The 20,832-nt window shown below is 44.0% G+C and overlaps 1 protein-coding gene across 6 annotated transcripts in view; it reads left to right on the top strand.

Annotated features, from left to right (window-relative positions):
- LEF1 (lymphoid enhancer binding factor 1) overlaps positions 1–20,832 on the top strand; it is a 69,798-nt gene that overhangs the window by 37,200 nt on the left and 11,766 nt on the right. For 2 of the 6 annotated variants that reach the window (XM_062636670.1, XM_062636669.1), the window contains exons 5-12: positions 4,485–4,617; positions 8,525–8,615; positions 10,827–10,910; positions 12,786–12,908; positions 13,630–13,792; positions 16,033–16,140; positions 19,872–19,920; positions 20,563–20,603. In XM_062636670.1, the coding sequence (XP_062492654.1) occupies positions 4,485–4,617; positions 8,525–8,615; positions 10,827–10,910; positions 12,786–12,908; positions 13,630–13,792; positions 16,033–16,140; positions 19,872–19,920; positions 20,563–20,597 (786 nt within the window). In that variant the 3' untranslated portion in view covers positions 20,598–20,603. The remainder of the gene's footprint in view (positions 1–4,484; positions 4,618–8,524; positions 8,616–10,826; positions 10,911–12,785; positions 12,909–13,629; positions 13,793–16,032; positions 16,141–19,871; positions 19,921–20,562; positions 20,604–20,832) is intronic. The other 4 variants (XM_062636673.1, XM_062636668.1, XM_062636672.1 and 1 more) reach the window with 3 other exon arrangements.

Below are 20,832 nucleotides of genomic sequence, written 5' to 3' on the forward strand. Positions count from 1 at the left end.
CGTTGCCACACAGAGTACTTCAGGGGTTACCCAACCGCACGGCAGCAGCTATGCCAATGCCATGGCTGGGGGATTTCTTCTCCCTATCCTTGCCCTGCACCAAATGCCTGAGTACAGTTCAAGCTTTACCATTTGCAGACCATGACTGTGGTTTGCAATGGAAACATTTGCTCTTGTACCAACTTGGGTGTTTTTTTCTGCCCTGTTGTAACACAGCAATACTTTTAAAGCAGTGTCCAGTGCATGGTGAAGTGCCTGCTGGAAGTGCCGATTGCTCTGTCAGGGTCCTCTTCCCTGCAAGCTCTTACCCTTGGCTCACCATCGTTTCATTAGGGATATAGCATCCTACCATTAACTGGCCAAATAATTGCTGTTTCTATCATATGTGTATTTGCCCAGCTCTGCCTGGTTGCCCTATTGGTGTCCCTGCTGGGGACTGTTCCCTGCCTGTGCTGCCTCACCTCCATCTGAGCACATGCTAGGGACAAACAAAAGATACCGACCGTGAAGGCCAAACTGATGAGCAAACATCCAAACAGAAGTGCCCAAGGAGGGCTAAAGAGAGGTCCCATGAGCAAGTGAGTTCCTAGAGGATTTGTCCCTGCACATGGCAGGAGGGTTGGAAATAGATGATCTTAAGGTCCTTTCCAACTCACACCATTCTGTGATTCTATGCTGCCATAGGCTGTGCAGTGGGACTGGATCCCTCATGGGCCAGCAGCCTCTGAGAAGGAGGCCACCAAGGTTTGGTCACTTGTGAGCAATTGTCCCTTTGAGCTGGCTCAGGTGATGCCTTTGTCATTAACATTTAATGTCATAACAGACTGTGAGTTGTGCATGACAAGGTGCCTTATAGTGTAACAGAAGGTCTTCAGGTTTGTAACCTGCAGGTCTTCATTTTTAGTTATTTATTTTTTCCAAATGGCAAATCTTGAGCTAGGCTGTATGTTTCTAGAAGTTACTTAGGTACCAAAATACTATGTTTCAGTGGATGGGGATAATTTTTATACCGAAATATTGAAGAATCTTATGTAGGACAATGGCTAATTATGTAACTGTCTTGTTGAAGGCATGTAGACCGATTGGGTTTCTCAGAAGATTTTAAGGTTGTGTGGAGGAGAAAAGGTGCTTGGCAATCCATGCCTATCTTAAAGGTAAATGTCACCAGTGTGCCAGGGAGAGTGGTAGTGGTTGATGGCTTGGTTAGCAGGTGCTGAGCGAAGCATGGGGGACCAAGTTCCTCCTGCGTGGAGATCACGCTGACCCAGACTGGTGATCCCTGGGTTCAGGTCTCTGTCAGTTGCTCAAGTGTTTCTGCAGGTGTATGCACCATTTTCAGAGGATTAGGGAAATACGTAGTAGGGATGGCATGTTTGTGGGGGGAGGAGGAAGTCTATGGGCAAAGACACTGGGCTGCAGTAGGAGTCTAATCAGCACTTTCTTGTACCTCAGTGAGAGGTAGGATTTGGCTGTGTCGTGCAGCCCTGAAAAGCCTTTGGGGCAGTAATGCCTGTTGTGAGTAGTAGGTGCTAGAAGGAGCTTCAGCATTGTTCCTAGTCCAGATATCCCAAGGGTGAAGGGTACAGGCACCCATGGGACCAGATGGTATGTGTGGAGTCAGTCTGCTCCTCCCCTGACCCTGGCCTCCGGGTGGGAGGGCAACGAGATGGGTATCCAGGTCTGCATACAGGATCTTGGTCTCCTGCCCTGAACCCTCTCTGGGAGGAGGGCCCAGACAACCTGCCTGGGTTGATGTGTAGGGCAGGTGACATAACAGAACTGATTTAGTCTGTAGGGCATTTGCAAAACATGTCATCAGGCCTTTCTCATCCTGGTTTCATTCTGCACATGTTGCCTTGTGTTTTCTCCCCATCAATCCCTGTGGTCATCTTGGTGGGACCACAGGGAAAGGAAAGGCTCAGCCTGTGCCCCTGTTTGGAGGCAGACCTGGGTGGCCAGCAGAATTTAGCTGCCGGAGCTCCATAGGTCCTCCCAAAGCGGTGTGGGACAGGCAGTGGGGGAGAGATTATTATAATGATTGTTGTTATTGATGTTGTTATTATTAATATTATTTATTGTTACTATTTTCCCCCCATTTCTGGCTCTGCAGACCCCCAAATGCTCTTAATGGAGATGCACCCCGTTTATATGTTAATTTTAAGCCTGCTGACAAGCGGTTTGCTTTTCTCCTGACTTCTCACGGTTCCTTCGCCCGTTGAAAGCCGCTGCCGTGGGCTTAGGGGATAAGGTGCTGAGAATTAGAAAAGAAAATAAAATCTCCAGGATGCTGGCGAGCGAGGGGGCATGGGGATTGGCTTGCTCAAAGTACAAACGGATGATGTCTGAAAGCGAGTAACCCTGATACCAGGGGCGTGCATGACAATTGCATCCAACATAATACAGAATGTTAATTACTAAATTCCGAGAAATTAATGCTGATTAGCAGCTGCGTGTGTGTGACCTAAATACATCTATTGCTTGATCTTGATTCCTAATATATAGTTTATTGTTGATAAAGCAATTGCTGAATGGTGGGCTGGCCCTCAAGCCTTGTAGTGAAAGACTAAGGCCTGATTTGTAAATCATATGAAATTTGTTGGCATGTGTTTTTTGTTGAATTTATAGAGACAAGGAAGATGAACAGCCATCTGAGCTATCCCCTTTACAACTCAACTAACAGATATTATTGAGAATTCATATTGCTTTTATTATTTGGTCACAAAAATGGACCTAATGCTTGTTGGCTTTAAAACACCTACGAGCGCCGCTTTCTCTCTCCATCTTGCAAAATATAAGACAAGGCCGAAGCTTAAATTAAAATCCTCAGGTTCTTATCTCTTTCCCACAGGAAAGCAAATCTGTGTTGAAAACCGTAAAATTAAGAGGAGAGCAAGGATAGCATAATTTAGCAAAAATTCATGGCACCAGATTCTGAGCTGTATGACTGGAGGGATAGGTCAGACATTAAGAAGATACTGCCTGCTAATGCAAGTTCCTTAAGGTGGTGCTCTGGAAACTAAGGCAAGCAGAAAATGCTGCACTGGTTCCCATTTGCTCCCTTTCCTCTACTCCTACCGGCCTTAACAATAAATTGAATTGTCCATTTAGTAACCCTTCTGATTCCAGAAGTCCAGAAAAATCCCAGGTTTGTACTTGGGAGTATTGTCCTTACATCTGTTTATGCTGGGATTTCGGTAGTGAACTCAAAGAAAACGAATTTCATTGGGCTCTTGATTTGTTTTCTTAATTCCTTATATTTGACAGGCTGTCCTTCCTGAGTTTTATCAGCATTTCTGTCTGAAGGACAACTTTTTTTTGTCCCCCCCTTTAGATTTTAATTAACACCTTTTTGTGCCATAATTAATTTTGCTAGGGGCAGATTAGACTGCTGGGGTACAAATGAGGAGTTCCTGTTACACGTTGGCACCATTGCCATGGCTTGTTCCACCATGGGAAGAACAGCTTGTGTTTCAAGTAGTGTTAATACAGCAGCATTTTGTGGGGACAAACAAGTCCTCTTGTCTTGCAGCTTTGATCAAAGAGTGTGATTTTGGGTGGTATCCCTCCGTCATGCTGAGTGACCCCTCCCCTGTACCTCTGCAGGAAATGCTGATGGGAAGTGTGCGTATTGGCCTGAATGGACATCTCCTTACAGCACCCGTTTTGGGACCCTCTTGGGCATTTGTAGTGCTTTGATTGCCCCTTGGCATGATGTGGCGAGAGGCCTCCCAGCTGTCCCTGGGTGTTCAGAGGGTCTCCTCCCTAACTGACCGCCCTAAGGCCACTGCCAGCTGCTTATGTGTGAAGTCAGGCTTTTAAGGGTGTTTTTCCAGTTATGTGATAAACAGACCAAGAGATTTCAACCAGAGTTTGTAAAATTGTACGGGAAAAAAAACACCATACTCTTTGGGAATGGTGGGGGCTTGTTCCCGCTGTGCTGTGCAGTGACCGTGCAAGAAAGCAGTGGAGAGGAGGAGTGAAGATGATGAAGCTCATGTTGCTCTTAAGGATGAAGATATGGCAAACCTGCACTTTAAACCTTTGGGTATTTTTAAGGCTGATCCCACAACCAAAGGGTTTCTTCAGCACTGCTGCTGGCTTTGCCAACCTTCTTTCACAGCCCTTGGTGTGCGGTGTGGTGCTCCTCCCGCCCTATGGCTCTCTGTCCAATGCTTCCCCCACCCCGTTTCCCTTTCTTCCAAATGCCTTTCCTCCTGTTCCCGGCCCCTGCCCATTTCTACACACTTCCTCAGTGCCCTCATCCCTCCTCAGGTGCCAGTGGTTCCAGGATGCTGATTCTAGCAGCAAACCTGGTTGCCATCCGCCAGCCCCAGTGTCATCTCTGTCCATCTGTTCCCTCTGCTTTCAGTAATGCAGATATGTAAAATTGCATTTTGGGAGTGTTTGTTGGTTGTTTGGATGGTTTTTTTAATGCAGAAAGCCCAACCTCGCTGACACAGTTTAATTTCCTTCTTCTCTTGCAGTCAAACAAGGTGCCAGTGGTACAGCCTTCTCATGCGGTTCACCCTCTCACCCCTCTTATCACCTACAGCGATGAGCACTTTTCCCCAGGGTCGCACCCATCTCACATCCCCTCTGACGTCAACTCCAAACAAGGTGAGCCTGTCCTCTGCCAGTGTGGTGGGGGTGCAGAGTGGTCTGTGCCCTCGTGCTGCTGATTGATAGAGCTTTTATTGTAGCAGTTTAGAGGGAGGGTTCCAGGTGTGTGTGCCTGCTTTCAGAGATGGTGATTCTGACATGATGCTGATATTTAACTTGGCTGTTTAAATCTTGCTGTCTTGAATGTGATAATTCGGGCTTGCTTTACTCATCAAAATCTTTTAAAATCTCAACAAGCAGCAGCCAGTCCTTACCATCCTCTGTGGTGCCCAAGGCTTGCAGTGTGTAGACGCAGAAACGTCAGTCGTAGAATCATAGATTGTTTTGGGTTGGAAAGGACCTTAAGATCATCTAGTTCTAACCCCCCTGCCATGGGCAGGGACACCTCCCACTAGACCATGTCACCCAAGGCTCTGTCCAGCCTGGCCTTGAACACCTCCAGGGATGGAGCATTTACAGCTTCTTTGGGCAGCCCATTCCGGTGCCTCACCACCAAACAAAGCTCCATAGATCCTCAACTTGGCATGTCAGGCCAGCCCCTCTCCAGGTTGGTCTTCAGGCCCCTGGGGAAGCAGCCTCCAAGGTGCCAAGCCCAGCCTGTGCTGAGAGCTCTTGCCCTGGTGAGCCCAGGGGTTTTCTGGGGAGGGTGTGCTTGTTAGGCAATACTAAGGAGGAGCAGGAAGGGAACATGATGGTTGTTGGGGAGGTGCAAGGGGAGGACTGACTGACCCTGGTTGGCATGGGTCTTAGCTGGGGTTTGGGTTAGAGCCTGAGGAGGAAAAGCTTACGCAGGAGAGCTGGTAGCCAAGAGGGAAGGAGAAGGAGCAGAGGGTTTACAGAGGCATTTACTGTAGTTGGGACATCTGTGCATGGATGTGAAGTCTGTTGGTGGCAAGACTGGTCCTGGAGGGTGTCTCTCCCTGCCTCTTCCAGCACTTGCATGTCCCACCACATGGCGTGACACCTAGTTGACAAGATCATGAAGCTCTGCTTTACCTGGGCACACATCCACATGCACAGTTGTCCCATTTTTCTGGAGTGGTTTCCAGCCACCATGACTGAGGAAAGAGGCTTTTTTTAGTTCTGACTTTCCCTGAATGCCCTGGTTCTTATTTTGGCCTTCCTATGCAGATAATAACATGGGCTACATTCAGAAGATACCATGGCCTTGTGGCTGTCTGTGTGTTTTGCTTTTTGTTGGTTAGTTTGTTGGGGGTTTTTAGGGAGGGAGAATGAAAAAAAAAACCTACTCTGCCTGGAAAGCCTGGCCTGTAAATACATGTGTAATATAATTTTCAGAGTTGGAAGAAGCAAATGGAGATGTCCTGTCCTCATTTGTCTTCCTCCTTTGTTTAAGTAAGTGCCGAGGAGAAGGATGGCTATTCATGCTCACTCCTTGAAATCCCAGGGGTGCTGCACATTAGAGAAAGGGATTTCCACCTCTTGCCCAAGCTGGCTGCAGTGTCTGGGGCACACCCCACTGCTGCAGTTCATGAGCTCAAGAGGTTTTCACCTACTGCATGATGGGTTTGCCCCCCTGCACCAATGTTCTTTGCCTTTACCCCGGCCTACGTTTGTCCTTCCTGTCCTGCAGGCCCAAACTGGACACTTGGTTTGTTTTTTCTGATGGTTTTCGTCTCTTCTGCCCTTTCTCACCCTCTCCCTTGCCCAGCCCCAGTGCATGCCACCACTCACATCCCCACTCCTGAAGGTCTCCAAGCCTGGCAAGGGGCTCTGCCTGGGGCCAGTCAGGGGTATCTCTGGTGCCAAGCTTGTGTCCCTCTGGTGTTCCTGAAGGGGCTTTTGATTCCTTTGCTCAGTGTCTAGTGAAGATGGGGATGGATAATGTGGGATGGAGACTTCTGGTTGTGGCTGTGGCTGTCTCCTTGATGTGTGTGGTCCTTCCAGACTCCCCGCTTCTTCGCCGCTGGCGTGTGGGAGCAGCTCCAGTGAAGTGGCCCCAGTTGCTGCAAAGAGAGGATTTTTTTATTTCCCTTGGGTCCTCTGCCAAATACCTCCAACCATTGTTTCTGTCCTCACCTCCCACTGTGGGTCTGGAATGAGGCACTGCCCTGGCACCCTAGCCCTGATGCCAGGGTGCCTTCCTCTCACCAAAATCCCCCTGCCTGCAGCACTGCTCCTTGCACCTCAGGCACTTTGGAATGGACACACAGCCACTGCCTTGCTGAAGGTGGTCACTTCTTTCTTTCCCCTTCTTCTTTCTCCCCCTTCTCCCCCCTCCCTTTATGTTTTCCTTAACCCTCTCATGCACAAGAACTTGCTCTGGAGAGCATTGGCTTTTCAATAGCTGCATGTGTTCCTGCTGGGCATTAGGTAGCGGGTAGCCCCTCATAAGGGACCAGAAGTTTTATTCTAGCAACAATCACTGTGTGTTAGTGCAGAGAGAGCAGCATTGTCTCCTTGGGTCAGAAATGTGGGTTTGGGGGAAGGAACAGCCCAGCTCCCTGTGCAGAACATGGTCTGGCAGGGGCCAGGTCATGTTAGCACTCCCAGGAGCATCAACCGTCACTAGAGATGAGATGCTGTGCTTGGTTTTCACCTTTGCTCTTGTTGTGTTTTGGTTTTCTCTAAACTGCTCTGAAGGAGCATTCCCTCTCACATAAAAACCCAGGGATACGTAAAGTGTTCCCTCTCCTGTCAGCCACCAGCTGGTTTTTAACACCTTTGAGAAGACAGCTGGACAGAAATCTGATCCTCAGCCAGGTTGTGGTCCCAGGTCTGGGCATTAAGCGATTTTGAGACAGTAACACTGCCAGTATTTTTTCCCGTCCTTTCCTGGACACAGTCCTGAAGGGTGTTCTTCAAATCTTGTAATTAAATTCAGAAGATTTAAATACAGACTGGGGGTGGGGAATAAATCGGTAGCATCAATCTATAAACCAAGTCTCAAGGTAGCACACACTCAGTCTTGGACCTTTGGAGTGTCACCACATAAATATTTAATGCCCTTTTAAAGCAGCTGATTGAACATGTGAAGTAGACTTAACAATTCCTTCTGCTTCAGCCCCCTCTTCCCCAAACACATTTAAATAAACTGATGTCTTTCTGGCCTCTGCAACTGTAATTCCACGTCTCCGGGGGGCACAAGGTTTAGGTGAAGAATGGAGACCACAGACCCTTTTGGGACAAGGATTAGCTTTAATCTTGAGGTGATTCTTGCAGTTGTAGGACTCTGTGTTCTGGGGAATGTGAGCCGATGGATCATTCCTGATGGGACTCTTATTTTTCCGTGAAATACTACCAACGCAAAACAGATTGACCTTGGAGCCCACAGGAGTCAACTTGATGAAGAGCTTAGTTGGAACTGGAGTGACAATTGGAAGCCAAATGAATCATATCAAGTGTGACCATTATGGGCCTGAAAATGATTCTTAATTAACCACTGATCCTCCATGGTAGCAAGTTTCCAAAATCTGTGAATCCATAAGGGAACCCGTGAAAATGTACAAGTAGCAATTTACCTAATCTAATAGCTCTGCTGTGCTGCCTCTTTGACAACGCTTTATTTTCTTCTTGTTTCATGCTGTGTTAGAAGAGGTCTTCAGGATCCAGCTGGGTTTGGTGAAACCATTGGCAGGACAGTATTGCCTAACGCACTTTTCAGGAGATCTAAACTTGCACCAGTACTGGCCTGTACATTTATTTCCTCCTTCCACTTTGTTTTTTCCAGTATTTCACTTTAAACTGCAATATTGTGTGCAAGTTATTTATTGTTTTAAAGGTGACACGGGTAGCCTTTTGCTTTTAACACTAACCAGGAAGGTGGTTAGTTCTTATCCAGAGCCCTAATTCCATCACAGCTTTGGCTGTGTTAGCTGTGAACTGAAGCTCACATGTAGTATTCTGAGGGGAAAGTCATTCATTCTTCTGTGCTCTTTAACAGGCATGTCCAGGCATCCTCCAGCTCCTGATCTCCCTACCTTCTATCCCTTGTCACCAGGGGGGGTTGGACAGATAACACCACCTCTTGGCTGGTAAGATCTTTTAGCTTCTTTTCAGACAAAGGCTCATGTTCACACCATTTCCTGTTGTTGAATCAGTTGCAGCCTTTACAAAATCAGAATGTTGCTGCAGTAAGAAATTACTATGTTATTTTAGTTGAAAAGATCAAAAAATGATGATCTTTGAAATGAATTGAATCTGGGTTTTGAACACGTACAGAAATTGAAGTGTGTAGATTTCACTTTGAAGTCGATATATTTCTTATGGCTCAGATTTGTGGCTCTTGGCATTTGGAAAGATAGCAGAAAACACTTCTCAAGGAATTAAATGTGATTTTTTTAATAAACAAAATTGCAATTACTGAGGGGAGGGGAGGTGAGAAAGAACTTTGAAGTGTGTGTGAGGGGGGAAATCCACCCAAATGGATAACAAACTTCTGTAGTTGCTGCTTTTTACACTTTCTACATGGAGGGAAGCCTCTGTCATTGGGAGATTTTGCTGCTCTTGCTAATACTAGCACTCTCGGGTTCTCTCTCTGCCACTCAGGGTGTCATTTTCCTTTAGGAGGAAACACATGGTATTTTCAGAGTAATTGATTTGCCAGGATGCTTCACGTCTACTTGGGGTAGAGAGGTACTTGCCTTCAATGCTGCCGAAGCAGGGAATAAGGAAACTCTGCAACAATTTCAGTGCTTTTGAATCTGTATCGTGACTTGTCTGTGCCCAAGTGATGCGGGGGGGGGGTATTTTTTGATGTGTTTATGGGAGGGGAACATGATCCAGGTGACGACAAGCACAGAAAGTAGAGAGCAGAAGATGATGAAATGCTGTATTGCTGGCAAACCTTTCAGGAAGTGCCGCATGCCTTTTTGCAGCAAATTATTATCAGAAACCAAACTAAAATACGGAAGTATCTGACCCTGTTTTTTAAAATAATATCCCCCCCCACCCTGTCCTCCCCATTCATTGCTGCTCAACTCAGTCTCCACCTCCACCACCAGGCAGTTCCTGGCAGGCATTTTCCAGATGTGGTCAGTCATTTCTGAATGGCTTCTTGATACAGAGGCTGGGGGGATGGAAGAGGGAAAAGAAAAAGGAGACACAAGATCTGATATTATAAGACACGTTCAGCAGGACATAGCCACCGTCCCTTATGCTGTACAGCTTCCAGCTGCCTTCTGTGCAGTGGCACTGCTGAGACTTCCACTATTTTCTTTTACCTTTTTTTTTCCCCTTCCCTTTAAGCACTGCTCATTTCCAGTAATGTAATCCAAATGTGAAACCTGTATTCTGAACCAATATCCCTTTTTTTCCCCTTTGAAAACTGATCTGCCAGTCAATTTGTAACTGATTGAATAGGATTGATGTGTGCAGTGATCTTTCTGGGCTATTTCAGGTATTTGGGCTGAACTGGCATTTGTTTGCATTATCATAGCATGCTACTTCAGGGTGTTAATTGTAGTTGTGACCTGAACCACTGCTAACTGAAAGTAACCAAAATCCAGTGATGATGATAAAAATTAGAGAGTCCAAATGACAGGCTGGTGACAAAATATTCCATATATATGGGAGAATAAGGTAAGAATTTCACATAAGCATGGATTGCAGAGTTTGCTCTTGAAGTAGTTAAGATGGACTTGTGCTGCTGTAGGCTTCTAGGTGATTGTGGTTGGGTTTTGTGTTTTGGTTTTGCTAATCAAATAAACTTCCACTTTCTTAGAAAAGCTGCCCACTTGTACTTCACTATAGCAGATGCAAATGGGAGAGTCCCAAGTTTTCAAAGGCTTAGAAAACCTTTTGAACAGTTTTATTAGCTTAGTAATTCACAGTCTGGTGTTCTTGCACTGATCTACAGTAGAACTGTTTGGAATAAGATACTTCTTTCCTAAGAGCTAGTTAACCAAATCTAATTCCAGTGCTTTTAAAACTAGGTGAGAGAGGGATAGAGACAGAGGAGTGTGCATGCGGGGGTGTGTGTGCACTTGTGCTTTGGGAGAGGAAGACTGGTTGTTTTGCTTTCCTCCCCAGTGGCAGCCTGGATTGGCAATCTTTCAAAAGCAAGGGAGAAAGTCCAAAGCATTCAAGTACTCGTTATCTTTGAATACAGCAGAACTCTTGAAAGTTTTACCTATTACTATTTATTTGTGACTGGTAGTGAGTTCCCATCAAGTGCTTGTAACTCTAGAGTAACTATTGAATACCGTATCATATGATTGATGGGTTCCTTTCTTCTGTGACCTCAGGCAAGGTCAGCCTGTATATCCCATCTCGAGTGGATTCAGGCAGCCCTATCCATCCTCACTCTCAGTCGACCCTTCCATGTCCAGGTAGGTGTAGGAGGTGAATGACTGACTGGGGAGTAACTGCTGGCATTAGAGGGCAAGTTGCTCTTCTGCTTGCATCTTGGTCTGCCTTTGCTTGCTTTTCAGTCAGCTAAAACTTTATGCACATTTTTTTATTTAACTTATTTTGTGTATATACAGTTTGCCTGGATCCCACACTGGTCTCATTCAGCATTTTCTTGTCAGTCTCTGAAGTACTGCAATTAGGAGCACCAGTGAATTGTCAACAATTAATTGAGCTGTTTCAATTGAAATGAGTCGTTAGTTCATTTCTAGATATAACATACAGCGTGCATCCTTGAGTTTTGCTCATACAAGTATGCAACCAGGTGGATTGTCACTCTAGTCTGCGTTCTGTAGTTCTAATTTCAAAGTTGTTGGTAATTAGTCTTGAATCATTTAGGTATCGCTCCGTGTTGAAACTTGCTCGCAAGTGGGTGTTTCATAGCCCAAAGCCACTAATGGCAGGGGATGCCAGCACAGTGTGTTTGTACTGGTGTGTGAATCAGGCACTGTGTCTTTGTGTCTAAGTGCAAGCAAGCAATGCTAACTGAGACTTGGCCACAACACACTCCAGACCTCCTCTCCTCTGCTTTTTTGCTTTTACTCTAAAGACAGCTTCTACATCCTGTGCTTGGTGTACACAAGGTTGCAATGTACCATTCTTGGGTTGTGTTTTTTTTTGTGTGTGACTTGTAGAAGACACATCCTCTTGCACGGGGATTTAAGACAAGCCACTTGATAAGTGATGGGTTCTCTTGCTTCTGTTTGTGTGGGCTCCTTTGGTTTATCTCTGTTCCTTCACTTCTTTACAGGGGAATGATAAGCATGTGCCTATCAGGGTGATCGGGAAGAAAACCAATTCTTTCTCCATGATAAAATGACTTGCTTTGGTTACTGGGCTTTGTGTTTGCTTTATTTTGATGACATGAAGGAAAAGGGCAAAGGGACTAAGAAATGGAGAAAGGAGAGGCTGGATGCCATTCCTTAACCTGCACTCATTCAGCAAATCTTTGTAGTGCAAGCTTGCTTCTGATGTTAATGGTACTTTCCACCAAAATAAAATAAAACACAAAATGAAGCATGCAGGTTTTCTGCTGCACTTGACCTTGCAATGCTCAGCACCTTCAAAATCTGTCTCAGGTAACCTCAAGGATGACCTGGATTAGTTGGGTGAGATGACTGAGTTAGTGGTACTTTGGTTTTCTTTTCCATTTTCCTTCTTGTACAAAGCTTTATTTAGGACAAAATTGTCTCCCTTCCATCCCCCCAGATGCAGGGGGGGATGCAGTATTTTTAAGATTTATTGTTATTTTAAGCATTTCAGGCAAGGATAGTGAGTTAGGTGAAGTGATGTTAAAACCTTTTGGCTTAACTACCTTGAAAAGTAGGAGATTCGTCAGAGAGCCACCAGGGACTTCTTGAAAAGGCTCCTCTTCCATTTTATTTGTTTCTGCATGGCAGTTCCCTCCTTTGCCTTGGCTGGTGGTGGATATTTTGAAAATGTTTATATCTTGGTGTGGAAATACAGCTTTTGGTTAAGAAGTGCGTATTTTTATTGCTAGTCAGCGCAACAGTACATCCATTAAACCTCATGTTTGCATTGCTAAAACTGTTTGCCTGAAAGGTAATAAAATAACTTCTTTACAATCAGACTGATCTGTTTGTTTGCTTGTTTTTCTTCAATAAACGGGCTACAATGCACAAATCTTAGCCAAATATTTTTCATGCTCTCTTGAAGAATTATCTCCCATTGCAAGCTCCGTAACATTTGCATTCTTGGGGCACCCTGCTGCTGTCATACGTGTTTGATGCCAGTCTTCAGCAGGGTTACAGACCTCCCTTTGTTTTCTCTTTTAGGTTTTCACATCACATGATTCCTGGTCCTCCAGGCCCTCACACAACTGGAATCCCTCACCCAGCTATTGTAACACCTCAAGTAAAACAAGAACATCTGCACAACGACAGTGAGCTAATGCATGTGTGAGTCTGCCTTTCTGCACTAGCCCTTAACCTATAAATGTTTAAGAACTAACTCTATCTGAAGAAGAGTCAAGGGTATATAATAAGGGAAAAAAAGTGCCTTTCATGACCTCTTTGAATTTTAAATCTTCTGTAACTAAAGCAGAAGATATGGGCTACTGTTTGGGAAGAGTAATGAGACATGAAGCCATTTTCCATTTCAGTTCAGCACTTTTTTAGCTATTGGCAACAATCACCTTGATTCAGATCTAATCGCAGGCCTGTCTACCTGTGAATGTTGCTTGAGTATGAACTCACAAATTTCTGCTGGAAAAAGCCTCCACTAGTAAAAAGCAGCCTACTTGCTTAGTGTACTCGGAGGAAAAAGCTGGAAAAAGAAGTGGATGAGGCACTATCCTCCTGCCTGTAGCAGTGGTCTTTTAGGGTACTATGGGTAGTCTTTCAAAAAGAGAATTGAGACAAGCGATGAATTTGGAACGGATTCACAGCTCAAATGTTATTTGCCAGAGAATGACAACCTGACATGCTTCCTGAGTGTTAAATTAAGTCAGTTCTCTGAAAAGATACAGAAGTAGATGGTACATGACCACTGAAATCCTCATTCTTACTACTTAAATGCTCCTGTAACCACAGGTTGGTAATTTTCCACTAGGGTTTTCTAGGCTGAAGGTAAATGGATGCTTTTTTTCCCCTCCTTTCCCTTTCCCCCACCACGTTTTAGGAAGCCTCAGCACGAACAGAGAAAAGAACAAGAGCCAAAAAGACCTCATATTAAGAAACCTCTGAATGCTTTCATGTTGTACATGAAAGAAATGAGAGCGAACGTTGTAGCAGAGTGTACTCTGAAAGAAAGCGCAGCTATCAACCAGATTCTTGGCAGAAGGGTATGTACAGGAGGGGGTGTGTGTACTCACGTGTGCTGCTAATTTGTGTGTGTTTCCCTTTAGTTGGGTGCGATAGCTCACTTTCTGCTTGAGGTGCTAACTAATGTGCAACTATCAAATTAGCTATAGAAGATAAAACATGCAACTAAAATAAAAGCAGCATTAGCAACATCATCAAACTGGTGTCTGTTCCACTCATGTTATGGTGTCAGCACCTCAGGCATGAAATATCCTTATTCACGCATGGAAGGAGTATTCAGATCACCTTCTGGGTCCTCCCTGGGGCTGGTGTCCATCAGGGCATGAGGGGATCATTCAAAGTCCAACACTGGATGCCAGTGGACATGGAACTCAAAAATGAATATAAGGTGGTTCAATTGTAAAGTCATGTAGGTTGGGAAGGACTTCTGGAGGTAGTTTAGTCCATCAGCTGCTCAAAGCAAGTCCAGTTACACCAGGTCACTCAGGGACTTGTCTAATCAAGTTTTGTATGTCTCTAAAGTCATCAGCTGAGTACTGATGATCCCAGTACATGTCCCAGAGACTCGCTGAGAGCCGTTTGCTTCTGTGGCATTGTAGGCATGTTTTGTTCTTTCTGTGCTCCAAGAAAGGTATGCAGGTCAACCCACAATTGCAGACTTCATATGCACTGTCAGTGTTCTTCTTCCAAGGGAAAGCAGCAGAGGTAATGCCCACTTTGCCCTTGACTGTCCCAGAAATGCAAAAAGGGATAACTTTTGTACCAGTCTGAGTTTGAGTAGGGATCGTTTATCTCCATTTTGGTAACAAATCAAGCCCCAGTGCTCCTGCTTTTTCTGCAGCTTGGACTCCTTTCAAGGTGCTGTTCTCTGTGAAAGTACCTAAAATTCCACTTTTACTATAGTACAAACAATGCACAAGTTATCCACTATAATTGCTTGGGGATTAATTATGTTTTGCGTTCGGTCATCCTGGTCACTATTTACTGTACCCTGTGTCACTCCAGAGAAGGAACCTCTGTTTTCAAGAGCTGATGCTTTGCATGATGCTGAGCTCTATGACAGCATTTAATATTGCTGCCTTCCAGTTTTGGAATGCACATGTGGAATTTGAGAGTTGCAAATAGGCTGAACCACTGTGCTTTCAGTAACACATCAAACTTGCCAAGTCAAGACAGTCTTGTCTTTAGTTCACGTCTTCTGATGTGTAACAAAACAACATATTAAATCATACAAATGTGATCTGATTTGAAATCCTAATTCTGTAAATTATTCTTGCGTGAGTGTCTTAATGATTTCACGTCTGTCTGGTTTTTGGGTTGGGTTTGGTTTGGGATTTTTTATAACATCTTCTTCTCTCCCGTCCTCCCATGCGTGTTGTCAAAGTCAAACAAGAAGACATGTTGAATGCTGCAGCAGTGGAACCTCATTCTAAATAGGTCTTTTCTCTTTCTGATTCAGGTCTATGATAGGCATTTCAACAAGAACAAAATGATTCAATACTAACGTAGCTGCTGTCTTTTCAAATGTGCAGGTTGTGAGGAGGTTTTGGGCTTTGGTTTTGGTGGTTTTTGAGTTACATAATAGCAGGAAATTTATCCCTACTTGGCTACAGAGGTGAACTTGTGTAATTTGGAAAACTCCAGTTCTGTGGTTTCTGTATCTTACAAACTTTTTGCAGTTGCCATTTTCTTTTCCTCTATTACAACAAGAAGAAATCGAAAAGCAAGTACCTTGAAGCTCCATACTTAGAGGTGTATTTTGAAACAGGAGCCTGCTGATGCCTAGAAAGCCCTCTGCATTGGCATTGAAAACCCATGTGTAGCTGCTGCTTAAAAACAAGACAGCAAACCCTTCTATGGTGGGGAGCTTGCTGCCCTTTAAAAGCAGCACAAAACCTTTCTGTTTTGTCAGGAGCTAAGGGGGGTGTGTATGTTGGTGGTTTTTTGGTTGGGTGTTTTTTGGGGTTTTGTGGGTTTTTTTTTGTTAAGTAGTTCTGGAAAAGCATGGTTCTGTGAGCATATTATTTGGTGAGCCCTGTTTCCATAAATTAATTTTGTCTTGCTGAAGGCACTTGGCAGTTGCGGAGCTGACAAATGCCTGAAACTTGGTTAATAAACAGGGGTGCTTGCAATTCCTAATGAATTTCATTTTTGCAGCAGGGAAGGACTGAATCAAAGTCACAGAAACACTTGCTCAAGTTGTCCGTTGCCTGGGTATGAGTTATTTCCTAGTCTACTGCTATGTTTATTTTATTTGCAGTGGCATGCTCTCTCCCGTGAAGAACAAGCGAAATATTATGAACTAGCTCGTAAAGAAAGGCAGCTACACATGCAGCTTTATCCAGGCTGGTCTGCAAGAGACAACTATGTAAGTTGAAAAAATTAACCTCCTTTACATAACTTTTTTCTTTCTTCTTTTTCTCTTTAACTTGCAGAAAGTTCTGGATGTAGGGATGGTGAACAAACGTGTAACATAAGGCTTACATGTGTTTGCATTTCAAGCATTCAGGAAACTTGGGATTTTACTGTTGTTGTTGAGATGCTTCTTACGAAGGTCATGTTTTTTGAAAGGGAAAAATAAACATGGAAAGTTGTGGGTTTTTTTTTCTAGGACAATGGTCAGCACTGTCTGAAAGCTTAGGTTCTACTGTACATCTATGAATTTTCTGTCATTTTCTATTTGATCGCTTGCTATCCAGAAATCTTTCTTAGACCTGAGCAAAAAAGGCATCTCTGTTTTACAAGAGAACCAAAAGTTCAGGGGTGTTAATGCAGGCTGAACTTCAGCTGAAAGTAGTTCAGAATGGTTCATCTCTGAAATAAAGCCCGTAAAATCTGTATAAATAAATTTGTGCTGAATCCTGCTTTTATACTGTTTGGTGAAGCTAAAAAGTTTTCTTACAATTACTGTTAGTTTGTAATTAAATCTCAAACAAGTGTTAATAGCATGCTGCACAGCTTGCAATGCACAATTACACAGTTGTGCTTACAATGAGTTGTCAGTATAGTCATATGTTAAGTTATGAAACTCAGAAGCCACAATCCCGAGAGACTGATCCTAGCCTGAGATCTGGGCTCCTTTCTGTCCCCCCATCAGCTGTGGCATTATTTATTGTGGTCGGAAGTGCACATGCTATATCTGTGTCAGTTTTCCATCTGTATTAGGTGGTCAGTAGTTTTTCAGTACTTCTGTGATGTCTTCTGGATGTTAAAAGTTGAGGTACCTAAATACAGTGACAATAGAAATCATAGAAACTTGCACAGAAGACATTGACACAGAAACTACGCAGATGCCTTGGCCTTGCCGACATCCATGCCCAGTTTTGTAAGCACAGACACTACTGCAAGCCCTAGCAGCTTGTTTCTGCCTGTTTTATACAGTCATCTTTTCTAGTAGATGAGCTGTCATGACCTTACGCAGGTAGGGTTTATTTCCAGTAACCAGACCACGTCAACAGAGCTGTCTTGAAATACAGCTGGGAACAAATAGGGCCTTAATGATATACTCCTTGAAAAGGATGGGATTTCAACTGTCTTGAATGTACTTGCTGGAAAATCAAACCACTTTTTAGCCTGGTCTGCTCACGCTTACTGGACATCAGCCTTCAAGAATGTCCTCTGATGTTTGGTCATGTTGACTCTGAGAACCTGAGGCATGTTGCCACAGCTTACTGCCATACAGCCTAAGCGGTGGACTGCAGTTTCTTAAATGCCTTGATAGACCTTAGGAGTGTGTAAGGTGGCACGTACGGATGCTCTCTTTGATGTGCTTCCAGCCTACATCCTGTGTGGAAGTATAGCTCTGACATATTTCTGTCCTACGTGTTACAATGGAGAATTTCACTACCTTCCTCTTGCAGTCCTCCTCTGCCTCTGTAGGAGTGCGCATCATTCTTGCATTGGTGGTGAGGTGGTAATCATAATAGATCATGGTTTATCACTGAAACATTTCCAAGTACGTCATCTGTTGGGTTTTTTCCTTTTATTTTTTTTTGCTTCAGTTTTTTTAACTTGAGCAGTCAAAAAATGAAATTGCATTCATTCAGCACTGATATTACTGCAGTATTTTGAGAGCTGAAAGTGGCATAGGGGTGACTCTTCTCTTTTATGTGGCTGAATTTCACAAAACACTCCAATTAAAAAATATATGCTACTTCGTTTTCGTTCTTTGTTTTGGTTGTGCCTGGTTATTCAGGACTTCAGAAATTGCAAGAAAATGTGAAGCACTGCTATTCAACTGTGGACAGTATCTGTGTGCTTTTTATTATGTTTCGATTACTGACGCCCAAAGAAGTCCTGCAAAGTTGCATGACAGTCATGAGAAGCACAGTGTTTTCATGATGTAGTGATGTCTCTGTGTGTTGGAGTTGTCAGAAACTTCCTCATTTGGAAACGCTGACAACTAGTTTTCAGCCCAGCCTTTTCCTTCTGTTCCTCTGCTTCTGGTATCTCATAGATAGACCTCAGATAAGCTTTCAGTATGTTTTGGCAGCCTGCTGTAGGGAATAAAACACGGTTTTCTTTCCATGATTTTCCATGTTAACATCTGCATTAATGCACTTTCCTCTGTAAAGAAGTGTTGGTGCCTAAGCGATAAAGCATACAACTGTGAGTTTCCCAAAGCCCTTGAAATCTGCTTTCGAACTTCTAGTCTTGGTCCTGTCTTTGGGAGCTCGCTCACAAGGCATTGCTCAGCCTTGTTGCCAGCCTCAGGATAAATAAGGACAGGAGCTTGAGAATCAGGTAGGCACAGACTGTCAGAGCAGACTAGAGACTGCTTAAATTCATCTGCCGTAGCTTCACTGGAGCCCTAGCTTGTACAGCCCTTGCTGTCCTTCCGTGAGCACTGCAGTGGTTTGAGGTGGTTTCTCACATCACCTGCTGTCCATCCTGTTGCCTTGTAGAGCTAGCTAATGGAACAGTGTGTCCCTCCACCGTAGCCCTTCTCATGTGTGGCTGCTGTGTGCCATGGTCTACACTGGGATGTGTGTTGGCAGCTGCCAGCTGTGCTGAGTGCAGTAACCTCTGGCTGGGGGGCAGCAGAAGGATGGACAGTGGGCTGCAGTCCCACTTACAGCAACTGCACCCAGGTTTGCCCAAACTCACTGGTTAGATCCTCTCCTGGCAGCTTGAAGGCTTCTTTGAAAAAAATTAATGGATAAGACTTTTTTTCTATTTTTTTTTTTTTTAATAAAACAAAACCAAGCAAACCCAAAGCTTTGAATGACAGCACAGGTCAATAAAGAGAAGTCACATGGAGGAATATCAAAGTGGTAATTAGGGCAATGCAAGATGACTGAGGTTTAAAATTGTGGGTCTAAACTGACCTTTTGTTTCCTGAAAGACACTGTGAACTGGGAGCTCTGGCCTTTTCCATAGATGGGGGTGCAGGAGAAGGCTTGAGTGTGTGGGTTGGCGTGATGAGCCTGTACTAGCACACTGGTGCCAGTGTGGTGTCCGAGAAAGACAGCTGCCAGACGTCCATTTCTGTCCTGCACCTCAGTCACATTAAGGGTGCTCTGCTGTACAGCAGTCTGCTCTTTGCCTGTTGCACACCCGTGTTTTCCTGGCACAGCCCCACACGACTTGGCTGTTGTTAAGATACGGACATTATCAGTGCAGTTTTAGTTGGCTGGTTTGCACTCCGGGGACAATCATGGTTGTCCTAGGTACTTTCAACACCCTGTCTGCTGTTGCCATGTATGACAGTGTACATATCTGAATGTGTGAAGAGTGCTTGTAAGAGCCATAAATTATGGTATCGACATGTGTCATCAGATTATTAAGCGTGAGAAGCTTTTTAGATGCTTGCGGCTGCCAGTGTTAGTTGAAAAACTGCTGGAAATTGCAATTCCATGTGGATATAAAAACATGTATGGCGCATGTATTTCTCCATAGATGCTCAGAGCACAGCTTGTTACCATTGAAACACTTGGAAGTGGGTTAGAAAAGGTTTTAGCTACCTCAAAAACAATTGTTCTTTCTTCCTCACCCCTTTCTGAATGTGGAGATAGCTTTTTTTTCTATTTTATGAGGTGAGGAAGCGAGAAAAGAAAGTTACATGCATGTAACAGTATGGTAAAATTTCCTATTTTTCAGGGAAAGAAAAAGAAGAGGAAGAGAGAAAAGTTGCAGGAATCAGCATCAGGTAGGCCATGGCCAGCTCTTACTTACCATTCACCTCAGGTATATTTCAGAAACCAGGCTTGCGCTATCTAATATTTACATGCTTTTCTCTTAACACTTGCTTCTGATGGATGTTTTAAGATACTTCACTTTGAATGCAAGCTCTTGAAAATACACACAATACATGTTTCCTTTCCCTTACGCCTTTCTGTGCAGCATCCTGATGGCATCAACATCTTTGGCTGAACTCGCTCATTACTGTCCTGCTTTACCTTTGCTTTTCTCCTCAGTCAGTGTTGTATCATCCTTAGACGTAACTATGTCTCAAATACTGTGTGGGATTATTGGACACTGGAAACTCTACACTGACCTTTTTGTAGCCACTGTATTTTTTTAACATTGTATTTTACAGTTCTGTGTACTCTGCTGCCTAATAGGCTGGCTAAAAGCATCAGTGAGGTCTCTTCTTTGACTGTAAAACACATACAAAGAAACACCCTGTTTTCCCCAAGAAAAATGGCTGGTATAAGAACCATAAAAACAAGCAAACAACAAAACCAAAACCACAAAAGAAAATCCACGTAATGCTGTAGCAAACAAACTTATTTGGAATGTGCAAAAACTCTGTAACAGAAATTTGTTAAAGGAAAACAATCTTCTACAGGTACAGGCCCCAGAATGACAGCTGCCTACATCTGAAGCATGGTAAGAACATCTCTAAAGCTTTCCTGATGATAAAACTGAATTGTGAAATAAGCTTTCTTATAAATTTTATGCAATAATATGAATTTAGCAAAAATTGCAGAAGTATCATATCCCAAAGCTTTGTTACTTTGACTACTGATGGTTTTTATACCGGCTATCTATTAGGTGTTCACCATTTCACTTCTTAACCTTCATATTGTCAAACTGACCATACCTCACTGACGTGCTG

The sequence above is a fragment of the Pezoporus occidentalis genome, unplaced genomic scaffold (genome assembly GCF_034315485.1).
Source record: "Pezoporus occidentalis ecotype Australia unplaced genomic scaffold, CSIRO_AGI_Poc_V1 ctg49, whole genome shotgun sequence".
In the NCBI taxonomy this organism is placed as follows: Eukaryota; Metazoa; Chordata; class Aves; order Psittaciformes; family Psittacidae; genus Pezoporus; species Pezoporus occidentalis.